This window comes from Phacochoerus africanus, chromosome 7, assembly GCF_016906955.1.
Source record: "Phacochoerus africanus isolate WHEZ1 chromosome 7, ROS_Pafr_v1, whole genome shotgun sequence".
In the NCBI taxonomy this organism is placed as follows: domain Eukaryota; kingdom Metazoa; phylum Chordata; class Mammalia; order Artiodactyla; family Suidae; genus Phacochoerus; species Phacochoerus africanus.
The window spans coordinates 104,017,332-104,036,068 of record NC_062550.1 but is presented as its reverse complement, the minus strand read 5'-3'; the positions used below and the strand labels follow the sequence as shown (position 1 = coordinate 104,036,068).

Genomic DNA, 18,737 nt, shown 5'->3' with positions numbered 1-18,737 from the left:
TATTCCCTCTTCTCCAGAACCAAACCCCAAATCGTTTTCAAACGGAATGAGGCAAACTGCAGTTTAAATGAAAGAAAATGCTTTAGGTAGCATGATTGACAATGCAGTGGGATTGCAGTATGCAGAATCTTGGTTTAGTTCCCTTTTTTCTAATTAAAAATGGTCACTTTCTCTAAAGGTTGTCCTTATCGTCAGCCCTAACTTAATGACTTAACATTTTTTGTCATGTAGGCTTTTTTTTTTTTTTTTTTCTTAGTGACAGTCAGGATGATATTGTTTGAGTAAAAGGAAAGGATTTTATAAATAAAATGTTTTGGAACATGTGACTGTCACATGCTTTTATAATATTGTTTTTAACTGACTGTGAATTTTGCGAGAACCCGAAATTGAAATTGATGCTTCGTGAGTTTTGGTGTGTTGACAAAAGATGGTTCCGAGTGCATACACTTCTAATTTCTTGCTTGTAGGAGATTACGTCCAATATTCCGCTGCATTTCTGGCAGACTCAGCTAATCAAAATGCAGAGGTTACATATGCACAGCTCTCACTACCAGTCAGAATTCTTAGGGCTCTCTCTTGTTTTTAGAAGTAAAGGTGACAGCCTGGTCAGAGGTTCGTGGTCCTTGGCTGTGGTCCCACTGACATCCCTCTCCCTCTGTGTAGCAGCAGACTGAGGCAGGCAGGAGATGGGCAGTTAAAATGTCAACACTGAAAAAAATGGGCCAGAATTCCTGGCATCTAATAGGAATTTTGTCTCAGCCTTCAAGCCTTCTTGAAATGAATGTCTCCCTTTATATAAATTAAATAATTAACTTTTGATTGTACGATTATGTCTAATAAGAAAATGAATATCTTAATTCATATCAAGTTTGTGTTTGCTATTTTGGAATATACTAGAGGGTTGTGAGCCAACATTTTTACTGGCTCTTTCCTAACTCCTAACAAATGGCTTCACAAATGGGTAATTCATATGTACATGAAATGTTTATATTGACGATATGACTAACTTTTACTCAAGTGACCAGACCTCATTTTGTCGTTAAATGCTTTTCCAGGATTCTTTTTTTTTTTTTTTAATGATTTTCATTTTGTCCTTTATAGCTGGTTGACAGTGTTCTGTCAATTTTCTCCTGTTCAGCAAAGTGACCCAGTCACACACACACATGTACATTCTTTTTCTCACATTACCCCCCATCTTCTTCCATCCCAAGTGACTAGACCTGGTTCCCAGTGCTGTCCAGCGGGATGCCATTGCTTATCCATTCCAAAGGCAATAGTTGGCATCTGTTAACCTCAGATTCCCAGGGTTCTTAATAATGAGTGCTGGATTCCCCTCTGACTTTCTGAAGTAGGACCTGAGGGCCTTGATCCATAGAGTTTTTATTTGTAGAAAACGGAAATAGACTGTTGCTTTTATAAATGGTGAAAATATCTGGGCATATGCAATTTCCCAAAGTAAGATTTGACAGTTATTACCTCACATAAGACGAAATCAAGCAGAAATTCTATTAAAATTACTACATCAAAAACAGTTCAGGAAACTCTGTTCTTTTCTGTTCTTGACCTAAGAAAACAGAATCCTAGAATCGCTTTTATAAATTCAAGAGGACCTTATCCTTGCGGATTCCAACATACATCATGAGGTGTTCTGTAAATACTAAGGAACAAGCAAACCTTTTTGAACAGTCGATTAATATTTGAAAGCCTAGCATCTGGTTAGGCTACTTGCAAAACTTTGGTGGAAGGTCAAGATATTCTTAAGAAAATCGTGTCCCACATCGGCGACTTTTGGTCTTGAGCCAAAATTCCTTGGCGTCCATGTGAGCCTTTGCTTAGTTCTCTTTGACTGTGGTTGGCAGATATTTTCTCACAAAGATCTCCAGGGAACAAATTGGGCTCCTGATTTCATTCTTTCACTTGTAGCTTAAGGTTTAGTTTGTTCAGTGATCCTCCTGGTATCCTTGGGAACTTGGAGATCTGGTGTTAAAATACTGGGTTTAAAGCCTAGGGCAGTGTTCATGCACAATTTGCCCTTTCGAAGCCTCCTTTGACCAAAGCGTCACTGTTTGTTTTCCAAGTTGACTATTTTAGGAATGATTTCTTCAAGATGGGATATTTTTCCATAAAGTGCACATTCCACAAAGTCGCCATGCAATTTCATTTCTACCCAGCATTAAACGACTACTGGATTTAAATGGTTGTAAAATTGCTCAAGATTTTTCTGGGCCCTGATATGAATAGTAATGAAGATGTGTGATCTGACAGTTGCCTAGATGACGCCAACGTCAGAGGAAATAAAACACTATTCCTCCTCTTTCCATTGCGAGTGTAGTTCCTTGCATCTTAACGAGGGGGCTTGATTTATACTTTTTTTTTTTTTTTTTTTGCTTTTTAGGGCTGCACCCACAGCATATGGAGGGTCCCAGGCTAGGGGTCACATCAGAGCTGTAGCCGTCGGCCTACACCACAGCCACAGCCGCGCCAGATCCTTCACCCACTGAGCAAGGCCAGGGCTTGAGCCCGCAATGTCATGGTTCCTAGTTGGATTCGTTTCCACTGGGCCACGATGGGAACTCCCTGTACTAATTTTTCTAAAACTAAAATACTTAAAATGTAACTAAGAAACCTGTGTAATTTAGCCCACGCAAACCATGAAACCTTTTAAATGTACCACAGTTTGCACAAAAATAGCAGCAACAATGAATGACAGATATTTGCCAGGCCTGTTTCCCTAAAGTTTATATGCTCACTTCTGGTGACGCAGTTACGTCTTATGTGGTATCACTTTTTGGGGTGCTTGAATGGCAGTTAGCCACAGATGCTTCATGGATGGCATATGGAGGGGACATACGAATGTGGCTTTTGATTTTTTTTTCCCCCTCGTAGGACATTCACTTGGCTTCTGCCCCTCTTATGTTGCCAAGACATATTTTGATGCTTTCCTTTCAACGATTCCGTTGTTGAAATCATTACTTGGCATGCAAATATTGGTTGTGGAGCCAACATGGAAAACTGCCTCCCTTCCTTTATGGCATCTTTTTAACACTGATAGATTAATATAATGTTTTATCCACTATAATAATGAACCTAATTTACAGATGGCACATTCTGAAAACTGATGTGTCTCAAAGTTTTTTAAGAATTTATTTTCAGTTGGCAAAAAATGGGAAACTTTGATTTTTTTTTTGTCTTTTCTAGCTGCGCCTGTAGCACATGGAGGTTCCCAGGCTAGGGGTCAAATTGGAGCTGTAGCCCCTGGCCTACACCAGAGCCACAGCAACACGGGATCCGAGCCGCATCTGTGACCTACACCACAGCTCACGGCAACGCCGGATCCTTAACCCACTGTGCGAGGCCAGGGATCGAACCCGCAATCTCATGGTTCCTAGTCGGATTTGTTAACCGCTGCTCCACGACGGGAACTCCTGAAACTTTGACATCATAAGGAATTGTGTTGTGTATTTTACTTGTGATTTTAAAATCCTCTCTGCCCTTAGGGAAAACCAGCCAGCATTTTCCCACCAAATTCTAAAAACACTAAGGCTCAAGATGCAAACATGGTGAAATTGAAATAGCAAGGTGAAAGAACGGCACACCAGAAGTTCTGATGTTCAGTTTCGTTAGTTAAAATTATGGTCACATTGGTTAGGTCACACAGAATTCTGATATATAAATATTGAACGCCTACCTTGGCAGTTTAAAAACTGAGGTATAGCGGCTCACAGCACGAGTGAACAACACTTTAGTGAGTGGGCTTTGACCGTTAATCCTCTGGTTAGCTGTGTACACGTGCTTTTTTCTCTACTCTAAGGGGAGACTGAGTTGGGATTAAAAGATTGGACTGACCGAGTCTGTGACCTCCCTGCCGCAGACCAGGTTCTCTGCCGTGGGCTTGTGATGGACAGACGGCCCTCCCTGCCAGAAGCCCAGCTCTGGCAAGAAAGTGTGTCTCCATCCTCCACACATGGGCTGAAACGTAAAGAAGACCTTAACAAAGGGGAGAGCGGTGGACTCCATACCGAGAGCTGACACTGAAGCAGGGAGGGAAGGTGGTGGTTTATGGTCTGCTTAGGGTGCGTTTCGCAGAAGGTTTTGAGTCAGGCCCAACTACAGCAAAGAGGGCGTGGACACCTCTTTTCGGCAATGAAGCCAGTGGCTCATACAGGACCAGATGCATCCATTTATTGGACATGCACTATACCTAGCGCGGTAGGAGTCAAAAGCTGCACAGAGGGCAGCTTTAAATGACTGCTTTGCGGCTGATGCTGACTAGAGAATTAGGGGCGATGCTGAGTTAGGGGCATTGGGGGGTAGGACACTGGGTTTGACCCCAATGTTCTGGCAGGTCACTGAGTCTTCTAGGAGGTCAGAGAAAAGAAAGCTCATTTTCAGCTTGGCTTCATCTAAAAAAAATAAATAAGTTTTTCATCTGTGGTGGAAAGTTCGGGCTTTTTGGTAGCAGGTCCCTGATTTTGTTGGTTTTTCTCCTCCCTCTCTGAGGACTGTGCCTTTTCAGTTGAGTCTGTTAGCGTTTCTTTTCTTATATCGTCATTGGATGTGGTCGTTCTTTGACTTTGATCTTTTCTTTTTACAACTTTCTCCTCAAATAATTTCATCCGTGCTATAGGTCCATTACTCTCTCTACATTAATGGCATTCCGATCTCCAGATTAAGGCTCTTCTCACATCCAGTTGCCTCTACCTGGATGGTTGTCTGAGAGAGACGTCCCTGGAGTATCTCCAAGACGCAATACAGGCTCGTTCCTTGCAAGCCTCGCCCTCACTCTCGGTCTCTGGCTTAGAAAATGACACCGCCATCCAACCAGCTGCTCAAGCCAAAAACCACAGAGTCACATGGAACCCCTCTGACTTCTTGCTTCATATCCAGCTTAACCAGTTTTCCTTAGTGTGTCTCTAAATAAACACTGTGATCTTTTTGTACCCGCGACCGTGACCTCAGTGCCCCGTGGGCAGCCTCGGCGGCGGTTTCCTTGCATAAACCGTGACACTCACCCGCGTTGATCCTCTGTTTATTCTTCACCGTGAAGCCGAAGTCCGTCTGTGTGTTTCGCATCCATTCTGAAGTGAGAGAGGCCATCTGTGAAGACCACAGACTGTGTGACTCCGGCTAGATTAGCAGCAGAGGACTTTGGGGATAGTAGAAAACCGCAGTGGTTGCCAGAAGTTCCCAGGAGGGCAGGGGTGAATAGGCAGAGCACGGGGGATTTTTAGGGCAGTGCAACTATTCTGTGAAATTCTGTCTTCATGGACACGTGGCATGAAACCCAGAGAGTATGCAACACCGAGAGGGACGTGTCATGCCACCTATGGATGATGGGGTGGTAATGATGTGTCCCAGCGGCCATCGTTGTCATGACTGTACCTCTAAGGCGAGGAATTCTCGTTTGGGGGAGGCTGTGTGTAAGTGGGGGAGAGAGATACGTGGGAACCCCTTCCTTGCTGCTCAGTTTTTCTGTGACTCTAAAACTACTCTAAAAACATCCGTTCTACTCTTGCCTCCCCTCCTTTCCTCTCGAAAGGGCTTTATGAGCTTCCCAGTGCCACCTTGGCATAGAGAGTCCTTCTCCACCTCTGCCGCTTCATGTCCTCTCGCACCCTTGGCTCTCTGGCTCTCTGCTGCTCTCATTTAAATGTGAACACTACAGGCCCCGGTCTTGCCAAGGGGCCTGCGCCCCTCCTCCGTGCCTCACCCCTGTCTCCAGACCCTTTAGACCCGAGTGCGTTGTCAGTTCGTGCGGGAAGGCTGCCCTGAGAATCACGTTCTTCTGCCAAGTTGATGGCTTTTGCTCTTGCGTTAAAAACCCAAGTTATTTCCCCAGAGCCTCTACCACTGTTATATTGAGGTATTTAGAATAATCATTCATGGTTATTTATTAATGCCCTCCTCCCCTCCCCGGCTATAAGCACCACAAGACAAGAGTCAGCCTGTCTTTGCTCGCCATGCAGCCTAGTGTCACACCGGAGGTTGGAAAATCAGAGGTATTTAGGAAATGTTTGCTGGATTAGTGAATGGGAGGAGAAAGAAGGAGGATTGGCAGACGAGCTGCTGGTGACGTGCGTTCACTCTCTTCTCCAGCCATCGGGGTTTGGAGTCACCAAAATATATATTAATCGCTCAGAAAAGGACTTTGGACCTTTTTGGGTGGCTGCACCTGTGGCATGTGGAAGTTCCCAGGCTAGGAGTCAAATCAGAACTACAGCTGCTGGTCTACACCACAGCCACAGCCACAGCCACAGCCACGCCAGATCCGAGCCGCATCTTTGACGTGAGCTGCAGCTTGCGGCAACACTGGATGCTTAACCCACTGAGAGAGGCCGGGGATTGAACCCACATCATCGTGGAAACTAGTCAGGTTCTTAGCCAGCTAAGCCACAGCAGGAACTCCCTCACCATTGTTAAAAGTCCCATCACAGGACAAAAAACAAAAATTTTAACCCTAAGCTTCCGTATTTCATGGGGTCACTCCATTCTGTGGGTTCTTGTGATTCCATATCTGTTTCTCCCTTTGAGGCATTTAGAGCTTAGAGTGAACAGTATGAAAATAGTTTCTCAACAGTGGTGATTGTCTGATGTCAGGTCTTCACTCTACGTCTAGCTGCTTCTCCAAGTTTTGGAAAATCCTCTGTGGATGGGTAGTCACTCAAAAAGAAAACAAAAAAGCAAAAAAAGAGGTGTGCTGTTTATTGCTCAGTGACAGAGGCAGAAATAAAATCACTGTTTATGGATGGGGCTGCCTTGAGTTCTCTGGAAGGTGTCTTTATGGCAGCCAGCACTGAAGCCAAGTCACCCTGAGGCCATCTGTTTCTGAGGCCTGTTGCCGTTTGTTCCCAAGTGGTCTCCACGGCAGTTTCCCTGGCTTCATTAATAAACCATTGAGATGACGAAATAATTGCCTTACTTTCCAGGTAAGCTCAGCAATTTGTCTTAATTACTGTCAGCCTCGAGCCAGTGACTACCAGGGGGCTTCTGACCATTCCCCTCGGGTCCGGTGGTGTGCACGGCGACTTGGCAGTAACTGGCACAGAGGCGGCAGTGGGTTTCCGAGTTTTCTGACGTGCGCTTTGGTTCCCCGTTGAAAGTGCACGTATCTTGTGTGTGTGTATGGATATTCTCAAGGAATGCTCTTTTAAAATTGCAGTCTCTCCTTTCCCATGGCACCGTGGCGGACTGTGCTGTCGTGGGCAAGGAGGATCCTCTGAAAGGCCATGTGCCACTAGCCCTCTGCGTGTTGAGAAAAGGTGAGCCGATCTTTGTCCCCCCGACTGTTTGGGCCACGCGTGATGGAGGTGCCCTCCGAGCTCACCACCTGAACTTTCTCCCCAGACATAAACATAACGGAGGGACAAGTTTTAGAAGAAATTGTGCAACACGTCAGACAGAGCATTGGCCCCGTGGCTGCTTTTCGGAAAGCTGTGTTTGTTCAACAGTTACCCAAAACCCGATCTGGCAAAATTCCCCGCGCCGCCCTGTCCGCCCTCGTCAACGGCAAGCCGTACAAGGTACGTCATCCAGGATGCTGAGGGCTCCGTCCTCAAATATTTGCCTCCATTTCTGTGGCCTCCACAGAGCTTTTTAAAGGGTTCTCAGGCATGAAGGACATCCCTAAAAAACACCTAATAGTCCCTTTTTGTAATGATAAGGGAGACTTGCATAGCCGTTCTCTCTGTAGGAATGAGGATTTTGCAGAGACACCGATTAATTAAGACCATGTGCTTTGATTATAAGAACCAGTATGGAGAAGTATTCTACTGTGAGTGGATATGCAAGTTAAAATTCAAACAAACTTACGGAAACTCCATCTTGTTAAATTAAGGGAAATTTTTCTTTCCCTGAAGTTAGACCTGACTCTTAGTGAGTGAGAAAGCAAACAGTTGAGTCTGGCTATAGATATTTTACAAGTCATGATTGATTTATATGCTTGTCATTTTTCCTGTTGTGAAAATTATTTTTGCAAATAGAGGCTGATTCAAGCATACGCATTTTTAAATTTTTGTGCACATTAAATATACATAGGTATTCATATTTTTAGTCATCAAGAGCTAATAAACAGTGATGCAGCTGTAGTGTGGTTGTATGGCTGAAAGAAAAAAAAGAATTTTTTTTTTTTTCTTTATAGAGACTCATTGAAAGGCCCATAGGAGAAAGTACCAGCGGGGACCCATGGTTTTCCTAATGGAACTGTTTATTTTACTATTGGCTACATTTTAAAATATTAAGTTCAAAGCTTCTTATTTTTGAATGTTTCCATGTGAATACAAGAGAATGGGAAATACCGGGTGGCACAGAACTGTTCAGTGTATGTCGGGTGGAAGCGTTTCAAGGGAGAGCTTTGGTCTAACTCAAATTTTCTTTCCAGGTGACCCCTACGATCGAAGACCCCAGCATTTTTGGGCACATAGAAGAAGTGCTGAAACAGGCATTGTGACCTTTTGTTTCTCCTTTTTTTGAATCCCGTTTCTAATTGGAGCCAAGTTTTGGAATTCTTTCCCAGAGATAATTGACATGCAGACTGAAATGTGAATCGTAGAGACCTGTGCCTTCTGCTTCATCAGCCCAATTAGCACTCTTACCCGTTGCTGCTAGGGTATCTCATTATGGGTTTGCCAGCACTTCAATTTAAGAAAAATATATCTAAGGCATGATTTTTCAAACTGGTACCCACTAAAAAAGAAAAAACAAAACCACTTTGACTGAAAGTGACACTAATATCAAGCCACTTCCTTAAAGGAGGGCTCTGCAGCTTTGACCCCAAACCTAAAACCCAAGTTGACATCAGAAAATAGTTACCCCTTTCTTGTAGAAATTCTGAGTATTTTCTAATATTCTTGAGATGCCCACATGCTTGGTTATTTTAAATGAAAGAGCTGTGATACAGAGTTTTAGGTTATCATCTGGACATGCTTTTCTTGGTAGGAGAATCCGTCTGGTTATCAGTCCCCTTCCTGAGGGGAGGGCTGGGTAGCGGGTATAGTGCCTGGTGCTCAGTCAAGGGAAAGAGACCCAGAGGCGGGTTCATCCTCTTTCTTCGTCATGGAGATGAAGGCTCTTTGGAGCCCCTCCTCCTATCGGGTTCTTAGTTGTCTGTGTACTTCTGAGTGATTCAGCTTCTTTTGGAGAAAAGGAAATGATGTAGCAATGGGTAAACTGGCAGGGAAAGCGCTTAGGAAGAAATGTAAACATTTTTTACATTATGTTCACAACCAGGAGGAGTTTTAAGAGAAACGCCAAATCCATATGTTATGTGAGGTCTCTCATTTTTAAATAACTAACTCACTAAAAAACTCACATCCAAAAAGAAAAAGAAAGTAAAGTAAAGGAGTTCCCGTCATGGCTCAGTGGTTAACAAACCCGACTGGTACCCATGAGGATGCGGGTTCCATCCCTGGCCTTGCTCAGTCGGTTGAGGATATGGTGTTGCCTCGAGCTGTGGCGTAGGTTGCAGACGCGGCTCGGATCTGGCATTGCTGTGGCTGTGGTGTAGGCTGGTGACTGTAGTTCTAATTCACCCCTAGCCTGGGAACCTCCATGTGCTGTGAGTGCGGCCCTAAGAAGACAAAAAAAAAACCCCCAAAAATATCACGTCCAAAGCACATCTTTCTATTTCAACTTAGGTAAACTGTTGAGCATTTAAAAAAAATAACTGACGATGAGTCTCTGTTATTAAGCTTAGGATAATATGCCAATTAGCCAGAGAGTAGATAGAGATAGAAAATTAAATATCTGGTTTGCTTAGGGTTCCACATGAGATCAATTATCAAAGACTACATTGAAACCCCAAAATATACCATATCCATTTGAGTCTTTGATAATTTTCAAATTATCCTTCAATCTTTCAGTCCATTGGGAACGTCATTTTTAAAAGCAATTGTCTTATCATACTAATCTGAATATGAAATATATCCGAGAGATAGATAAAAGAGCCTACTGTTTTTTCCTAAGATTGCTTACAACTTGTATAAAGACATTCTGAAAACGTTAGTTTTTTTGGTTGGACTTGAGACTGTAAAATGTATGGCTCCTCAGAGTGAATGGTTATTTGCTAAAGGTGGCTTTTAGATTGTTAGATCTGAAAACTATATCCCCTTCATGGTTCCTGTTAATTATTGTAGTAGCCCAAGTTAAACCCGTGAGACAGTCAACGTATAATCTGAAGCTCTCGGGTTCCTTAAACTGTCTCTTCTCTTAGGTACATTGTATCCATTACCACAACTGCAATCTTAACAAATCATACCTCTTTTCTGTGTTTTAGCATTAAAATATGTTACCTTATTTTTTTGTATAAAATTCAGTTAATTTGAAATGGCAAATTCTTTAGCTGAATGTGTATCATGGTTTGTTAGGTATAAACTCAGGCAGATCCAAGAATTGTGAAAAGGTGACGTCTTTGAGTCTCTTGCACATTTTTCCTGGTAATCAAATCTGAAGGGACACTTTGGCAAGCCGGCTTGAGTTATTTTCCTGTTGTGTGGGATTGGAAAACAGTGCGTAAGACTGTGGAAGGGACGTTTTCTTTTATCTGGTTGAGGAAATTAATCTCCTTTGCACGGTCAGACAAAGTACTGTCTAAATATGGGGCAATAGAGATACAGTCAAGTTACCAGACGGCTTAAATTTTTGAAGGAAAAACAAATTTTCTATTAATACTTAACCATTAAGTATTTTCACTCAGTAGTAAAGTACTCAGTAGTACATTTTGAATTAAATGTCTTCAAAAATAACAATGTTACTAAAAATGTCACTAAAATAAATTCTTGAAAAATTAAAATGTAAATATCTTGTTTTAAAATCTGTAGCAGTGTTTGCCAATGAGTTATTTTGCTTGTGAAAGTGTATTAAATACGTACGGGTGAGATATTTACATTTAAAAGCTGTTTTATCTATAGAAAATGATATGTGTAGAGGCTTTATTAAAAATGTGAAAATTCATAGTAGATGGTCAGAGGGAAGAAAACCAAGGTTCGAAGCTTAATCCATTAAATGGGTTTTAGAATCTGGCAGGAATGAACTGATACGTTGAAGAATATTTTATGGTTTTTGAGACAAATAACTGGATATTTTAATTCCCTATAGATGAGAGTCCACTATAAATGATTAAACTCTCTTAATAGGTTATCTCTAAAGAGAAAAACTGTTTAAATCATGAATGGTAGATATAAATCTAGGTTATATTAGTATGATACTTCTGTGCTCTATTTTATTTCTGTAAGGCAAGATCCCCACATTCAGGTGGACTTACTTAAAAAGCTCTTCCCCGCTGTTCCTAGTCAGGCGACGTTTTTTTTTCTAGAAAACAAAATCACACTCATAAGCAAGTTTCGTGCTCCCTCTTGTGGCAGACTCACCTTTGACGATGAGTAACAGCTTGAGCATCACTAAGAATGATTTTCCTTAGAGTTGAAGTGAAAGTTTAAACTCAACGTGACTAGAAAACAAAGCTTAAACAGAGACCTGGAAGTATTTTTTTTTTTTTATTGACAATGGAGAGGGTTTCTGTAACCATTACCTGTTGACTGAATCTGTTAAACGAAAATGGACATCAAAACAAATGGAATGTACGTGCAAACATAGCAAATTAAATACAAAAAGTAAATTACTCATGACAGGTCTTGCGCTTAATAAGATCAAGCAGCAGGAAATCAGCAGTTCGATAAATGGTATTGTTAACAGATTGTACTTTGAAATCTCCCATATAAACAAAGAAGAAACACCAGTCACACCACCAAGTAAAGCCACAGGGAAGAGATCACTCTTCTATACTTTTATACACTATGTATGTTTGTTTATCTTTCTGTCTTTCATTTATTTCCTCTGATAAGACTGACTTCAGGGAAGTCGCAGCAAGGCCCACTCGGCTAAAAGCATACAAGATTAGACATGAGTCTGGCTAATGCCCTGTTATGTTGATCAAAGGGAAGGGTTTCTGGGGTTTTGTGTTTTTTTCCAGTGGAAATGACCTCAGGCTCTGCCGTGGTTGACGTGCGCTGAACAGCGCTGGCGGGCGGTTCAAGGTATTTGGATGAACATGGGGTGCTCAGTAAAGAAGTTTTTTTTTTTTTTTTTTTTCTTTTTCCCTTGGCCCATAGGTAATAATAAGAGAAGAGAATGCTTTTTTCTTTATAAATTTTTTTTTAAAGAATTGCTTTTGACTCTTGTAAACAGTTTGGCTTTGTTTTGTCTTGAAAAGGAGATCGAGCCATCACAGTGCTATTTCTAAAGTTATAGGACATCCCTGATTGCCTTTACAGGTCTGTTTTTGGCTCCAGTTCCAGGTTAAATCATCCCTTTTTACATGATCAGAGGCAGGTTTTCAGCTTTAAGGATCGACAGACTTGAAGGAGAAACACATGGAAGCATGAAGCATGCTTCCAGGAAACATATCCATTTGACTGTTACAATTCAAAAACTGTAAAAATGGTGGCATGGTAAAATACAAACAGTACTTGGAATTGTCAAGTGTTTGCACTCAGGACTCCATGAACCATATATTTTATTTTTTTAAAAAATCATATTTATATCCATTTACATAAGACTTACACATTTAAAAAGAAATACATACACAGTAATACATAAATGCCTAGTATATTACAGTAAAACATGAAAAAACAAGTGGCTCCATTTCATAAAAGCATCTGTTGTACAGAATTTATGATGTGGATGATGCTTATTATTCAAATGACTGAAGCATTTTCTTACAATTGTAGTAAACTCATCAAACTTAATATCCACTCCCCCCACCCCACCCCAAATCACATTGTCGGCTTACTAAACCGTTAGTTGTGGTTATTCCTGTAGACTTGAGTCTTGACAAAGGTTTTCACTGCTTGTCTTCTTGGATGGTAGTGCACTTTAGGTAGAGTAGACTGAAAAGACGACATCTAAAATAGTTAACGCAGAGCATTAGTTTACTGAAAAGTCCCAGACTGGAAAAATCTCCCTCTGCTGCTCTCGGTGCACCTTCATGCATCCTGCTTAATGTCTCTCCTAACAGCTAATGAGTAGCATCGTATTTCCAGTCTAACCGACAGCTGTATGTGAGAGCTGCTCCGCTCTCATTTTGTGCAGGCAAGCTTCAGAGATAAGACTGGCTCACCTTTGTGGAAAGGGTGGCAGGGATGCAAACAAAGGTATTCACAGAAAATGTGAGCAGTCCTTTTGAAAAAAGGACTGCATGCGCATTAATCAGTTGAGTTGAGTTGATCTACTCTCATGGAATAGGTTTGTTTTCTAACTCATTTTTTTTAGAGCTCTTCAAGAGATGCACTTTTGTTCAATTTTGACAAAAACAAAATGATACTCATTAACGTAAAGAATCTGGTCAGGGATGTAGCAGCACTGATTCTGTCTGGTCATAATATACTTAGAAAAAGATCGCAGTTACTATCCTAACGCAAGAGAAATAATAATCTGTTCTGGATTATTTTAATAACAAAAGTGCCAGTGAATCCTCAGAATAGAAATGGGTTGTCCCAGATTAACTTACTGGAAATAAATACCTTTGTCCCATTTAATGGTTAAGAACTAGGAAATATTAACTAGAATGCCGTGCACAAAATACAGATTGCAAAGAGTTAAAGTGGAGTTCTACCCATCAGTCAAGAGCTAAGAAGCAAGCATTACTCAATATATTAAATAGTCATTTGTGAATTAGTGAAGTATTCAGTTCCTGGGAAATTATCATGTTATGTGTTGAAGCCATTACAGACAGTATTTTGGAAAGCCTCTTATTTAGCCAAATTATTACATACTTTAGAACATGCCTAATGAGATGCCAAGTTGTATACTGTAATTAAAATTTTAATGTTAGGGTTTTACATTCTGAAATTAAGTCTCTTATCTGAAAGCTTTTTGTTTTATCAGTAGCAGCTTCAAATAGTGACCCAAATAAGGCAGCGTATCAGCTCCTATATGAGGCCCCAAAGACCATCAGTAAATTGCGTGGAGCTTTTAGTTCAAGGCAATGAATAAACAGCACAAGATGAGCTGTGCCTCTCCCCGTCCCTGCACACAGATTTGATTCCAAATACTGCCCTAAAAAACGTTTTTCCAAAATACGAATTCATCATAAATGGTAGAATATTTACCAATGGGAGAGTTCTAGGTTAAAAAATTTATGAGTTCTTGACATTTATAATAGAGGAAAGCAGTTTTACTGAGACTATTTTTCAGTAAAACTCCATTTTCATATGCATCTGGAAATAGATTCCATCAACTAGGACTTCTCTACATAAAAATGCCTTCTATCTTATGATCATATAGCGAGGTCTTCTGTTAGTGTTGTCTGCCAGTCTTAGAAGTAATTTCACTCTGTTCCTATGCTGTAAGCCTCAGATACTTAAAATTCCTATTTGTTTCCAACAACTATAAATCACATTGATGAAAAACAACATACCCAAAGTTCAGATTTGTTTCAGTTATACTTTTCTTTTTAATGGCAAGTCACATCCAAATCATTTTCCTGTCTCTGTCACCATTTGCTTCTGTGTACCTCCTCGAATATTATTTGCCTAGTTCAGCTTCCTCTATATAAAATACTCACTTAAAAGTATATTATTCTGTAAGCGCCAAACTCTCATCAATAAAATGCTATGTGCAGGAATATAAAATGCTACTGCAAAGTGGAAGCCAGTGTGTAACCACCCATTGACATGTTGTTAGTGACAGGCCGTCCACATATGGGCCTTAAACCATAGCAGACAGACGGTGATAGGAAATCCTGGGTTGCGAGTTACAAGGAAAGATTCCTTTCCACCCTCTAGAACGTCACAGGGGTTCTCTCACTGCTGTACTGCCAGGCCGTACCAGAGCGTATCATGTAGTTGGACTAGCCTATGGAGGTTCCTTTTTTTTTTTCTCTTTTTTTGGCGGTTTGATTTTTGTCAGCCAAGGAAGACTACTCACAGCAAGTCAGTGCTGCCTCCTTTGAGTGGCTTGTCAACATGAGTATGTGCGAACAGAGGAGCTGTCTAACCTCTGCAGTCTTGATGAAGCAACTGCAAATGGAGAAAAGGGCTTTAGAGGGATTGTGATGATTGAATATGCAAAATCTCAGATGAGAAAGATTTCTTTCCCCTGCATAAAGGGGTCTGAGCCTACGAATAGACCTTCTTTCTCTCCGATCGAAGCCACTCACATTCCTTTTCTCTAGGTCAAGTAACTAATGAAAGTTTACTCCGGTGTGATTCAACGGAGCTTTCAAGTCGTGTATTCCTCCTTAGATGAGTCTGCAACAAGAACAGCTCCCCTGGGTGCTCCTGTTTTTGAGGCAAAGATTGCTCTTAGAAACATCAGTGTGATGGATTTTTTTTTTCCCCCTCCAACATGGAAACGTTTCTACACTCCTTTGAATCATGTTAAATTCCTCATGAATGTTGCGAGTGTGTTCCATAAGAGTCACAAGTTAGAGGAAATGTAGGTACATCAAAGATCATGCTTGATGTTGGAACTAATTTTAAGGGTCCTGACAGCTGCCATCTTGAAAAGAAATGAAGATTCTAGATGACTGTCTCAATAGAGACAGAGGGACTTTTTGTCGAAGGCCTACCAGACAGACATAACTTTGTGACCACCATTCCAAAGTTGTCTCTCCTCCACAGTGTCTGTTTTCCTTTGTGAAGTGTACAACACAAGTCTAATGTCCACAGAAGGAAATACTAATGGGGAAATGACTGTTGTTTTTTGTGTTTGTTTAGCTCTCTTCTCACAGTTGTGCTTGTTTATTTAAGGCCTTCTGCCTTGGTCAGAGGTGAACATTTATCTGATGAGTCTGAGTTTCTACGATGAAATCTAAAACTTGTAAGAGTCAAACATGTAGGTGACAGTGGAGTTATTTTCCATTTACTAAGGACCTTTGGTCCAAATCCAACCTCTAAAAAATTCGTGTACTTGACAAATCGAAGAGTAAAGAAACACAAATCATGCAGATGTTTGGTTTTCTTCCTAGATGTGGACATTAGCCCAAATTGGCCTTTTTAGGATATTGTCAACTATTTTAAAAACGTGAGTAAAGTGCCATGAGTTCATGCATTAGCGTTTTACAAAAGAGCATGGTCTGATGAAAGCAAAGTAAACTTCAAGCAGAGCAAACCAACTCAAGGAAAGAACCGCTTCCAGAAAGCTGTGCAAGATCAGAGAATGATAGCATTGGCTAAACAAGCTTTCGACTTTAGAAGCAGAAATGCAAAACTACTGTACCATCCGTTGTCATTTTCCTCGACTGCCCAGATGTTGTGGTTAACCTAAATCCAGCCGGTAATGTTTCTGAGGACCCAGGCATCATGCTGATTCCGTGTACTTCTCGCGGAGGAAACTGCCTTCTCCAGGTGGACCCACGCCTGAAATTCTTGTCATCACTCTGCCAGTACAGAGTTATAATTTGATGTAATGAAAGCAGGTAAACTAGGCCAGGTGCTTAAAACTGTGTGCTTAGAAATACGTAACTCTGATTATTTATACTGTCTGTAAAGTATACATATGGAATAGTATGCTTTATGTTGAGAGTTCTGTTGATTCCAAAAGGAGAATGCAGGAGATGTGAAATGGAAATACTTCTATTAAAAATTCATATGATTTCGAATCTAAGACATATATAAAAAGTAAAATCTTTGAAAGTCTAAAATCAAAGTAAAATCTTTGAAAATCTAAAATAAAACCACCAAGTTTTTCCAAAAAGAACACTGGATATACTGTGTTGCACTTTATGCCGAAAGGTTTTATGGTATGAGTGAGATGAGACACTTCGTTGACTTAGTGTTGGGTAAATTCTGTTTGATCCACATACTTGAATAACTGTTTCATGATTTTCACCTTTATGTAGATATACAAAAGATACATCTTATGGGAAATCTATATTTGATACAGCCTGGCTCATTTGAGATATTATAATTTATTTTCTATGTGAGAAACTAAATCTGTCATTTGTTAGATTTCAGCTGATACAGAATTAACATGTAATTTGTTGAAGAAGCCACTGTAGCCTGGACATCTTCCTTTTAGTAAATACATGTGCTCATGAGATGCCCCTAAAAGCATCATGTAACTTGTTGCTGGTTTACAGTGTAGTTCTGGTTGCTGATTCTGTCTTCATGACACAAGCTCTTTTCTCTCTGTGCATAAAATACCTGCACACAGACAGTTATTTCCTCTGAATGGGTGAGCAACACTGTGTAATGTAGCATTTCACTGACATTGTTCTTTTTATCTAATCTAAGGAAGATAATAATGTTACCTAGGTCTTATCTCCTTATATCACTAAGTTTCTCATCTAGGGAAGGACTGTGTGCTCTCTGAAGTTACAGCGTGCATGCGTGTGTGTGTGTGTGTGTGTGTGTGTGTGTGTGTGTGTGTGTGGTGGACCCTACTAGCTCAGGTGACTTCATTCTGGCATATAGTATATAGATAGATACTCAGCCTGAATTATCATTGTTACAAATACGGTATTTAATTAGGTAACATGCAAGGTCAGTCTGGGAAAAATAACATCATTTATGTTATTGCACTTATCCAGTGTTCTTTTAGAATCCTTATTATCAATATATTTGAAAATGTTAATCATTATCCTGATTGGAGAGGAGTTTGAATTTATAGGCAGTTACCTGAGGTCCAGACTGTACAGCTTATCTGTCTACCACCCTCTCCACAAAGGACAGCTTGGCTTTCAGAAAACCAAGATCACCTGTCCTCCCCATTTGAATGTGGAATTATTTTAGGATTTTTAGGACCGAATCATTTTACCATTTGCCGGAGTCACTCACAAAACTATGTTAATCAGTTTTTCTTTATAGCCAGGAAACACCTGCATTTTGCAACACAAAACTATGCATCTCTGTATTTTCATTTCGTATTCAGGTTTTCGTCCCATTTCTTCCAGAAGACCCTCGAATATCTCAGAAGGACTATGCAAATCCACGCTGTGTATCACTGTCCCTTGTATTGCTTCATCTCAGGAGGCTACTTACATGTTTACTATGTTCTGAATCATTTAAACATGCATCTATTATGTTTAGATATTCTTAACGCTCACTATAGCTTTCAAATCCTGTGGCTGCTAAAATGTTATTAATATGTTTTTAAGGAAAACTCATATCGATATCTAAAATAATGAAAACCTTCACATTCACTGAAAGCAAGTTTTCTCTTCATTTTAATATATTACAATTTCCTGTGAAGATATACTGATATGTAAGAAATAAGCACATTCCTTATTAAAGAGCTACATTTGTCAGGACTACTGTTATCATGGCCTATAATTAAAAAAAAATGTTGCTTAACATTTTGCTGTCACAGCTCATGAAAAAGTCTGATTTTAAATTACGTCTTAGTGTTTATAACCGCGGATATGGTAATATTTATGAATTCATAAACTTTCCCAAATCAAACAAGTAATAAATAGTTGAGAACAATGCTGGGGAACATTCTAGATCTTATCCATAGAGCAAGCATCTGATTAATGTTTGTGCACTATTCCTTGCAAGCCGTTTTACCAGGACTGGGATCCCTGTGGAATGACAGATAAGGACTTACTTCATCCAGTCTCCGTTCAGTCCCCAGAGCCAGGAGGTTATTGTATTCCCTTTCAAGAATCTGCCTTGCCTGTTGACATCAAATTACATCTCATTGAAAAAATCACAGAGAGTATATTTCCCTGAGAAAACATTCCCATACCTTGTTTCGTTTAGAGGGGTCTTATATGTTTAGTTTCCCGCATCTCTAAGCCATTG

General features: G+C 40.5%; 2 protein-coding genes across 3 annotated transcripts in view; one reads left to right on the top strand and one right to left on the bottom strand.

Moving 5' to 3' along the window:
* The window catches only part of ACSS3 (acyl-CoA synthetase short chain family member 3), a 148,987-nt gene extending 139,363 nt beyond the window's left edge, over positions 1-9,624 (top strand). For both annotated transcript variants that reach the window (XM_047788356.1, XM_047788355.1), the window contains 3 exons: positions 7,160-7,259; positions 7,345-7,520; positions 8,378-9,624. In XM_047788356.1, coding sequence (XP_047644312.1) covers positions 7,160-7,259; positions 7,345-7,520; positions 8,378-8,446 — 345 coding nt within the window. In that variant the 3' untranslated portion in view covers positions 8,447-9,624. The remainder of the gene's footprint in view (positions 1-7,159; positions 7,260-7,344; positions 7,521-8,377) is intronic.
* Positions 9,625-12,540: 2,916 nt separating this feature from the next.
* The window catches only part of PPFIA2 (PTPRF interacting protein alpha 2), a 464,313-nt gene continuing 458,116 nt past the window's right edge, over positions 12,541-18,737 (bottom strand). The window contains exons 29-32 of the mRNA XM_047788357.1: positions 18,541-18,609; positions 16,213-16,372; positions 14,920-15,011; positions 12,541-12,896 (exon numbers count right to left, since the gene is read on the bottom strand). Of these exons, the coding sequence (XP_047644313.1) occupies positions 14,953-15,011; positions 16,213-16,372; positions 18,541-18,609 (288 nt within the window). The 3' untranslated portion in view covers positions 12,541-12,896; positions 14,920-14,952. The remainder of the gene's footprint in view (positions 12,897-14,919; positions 15,012-16,212; positions 16,373-18,540; positions 18,610-18,737) is intronic.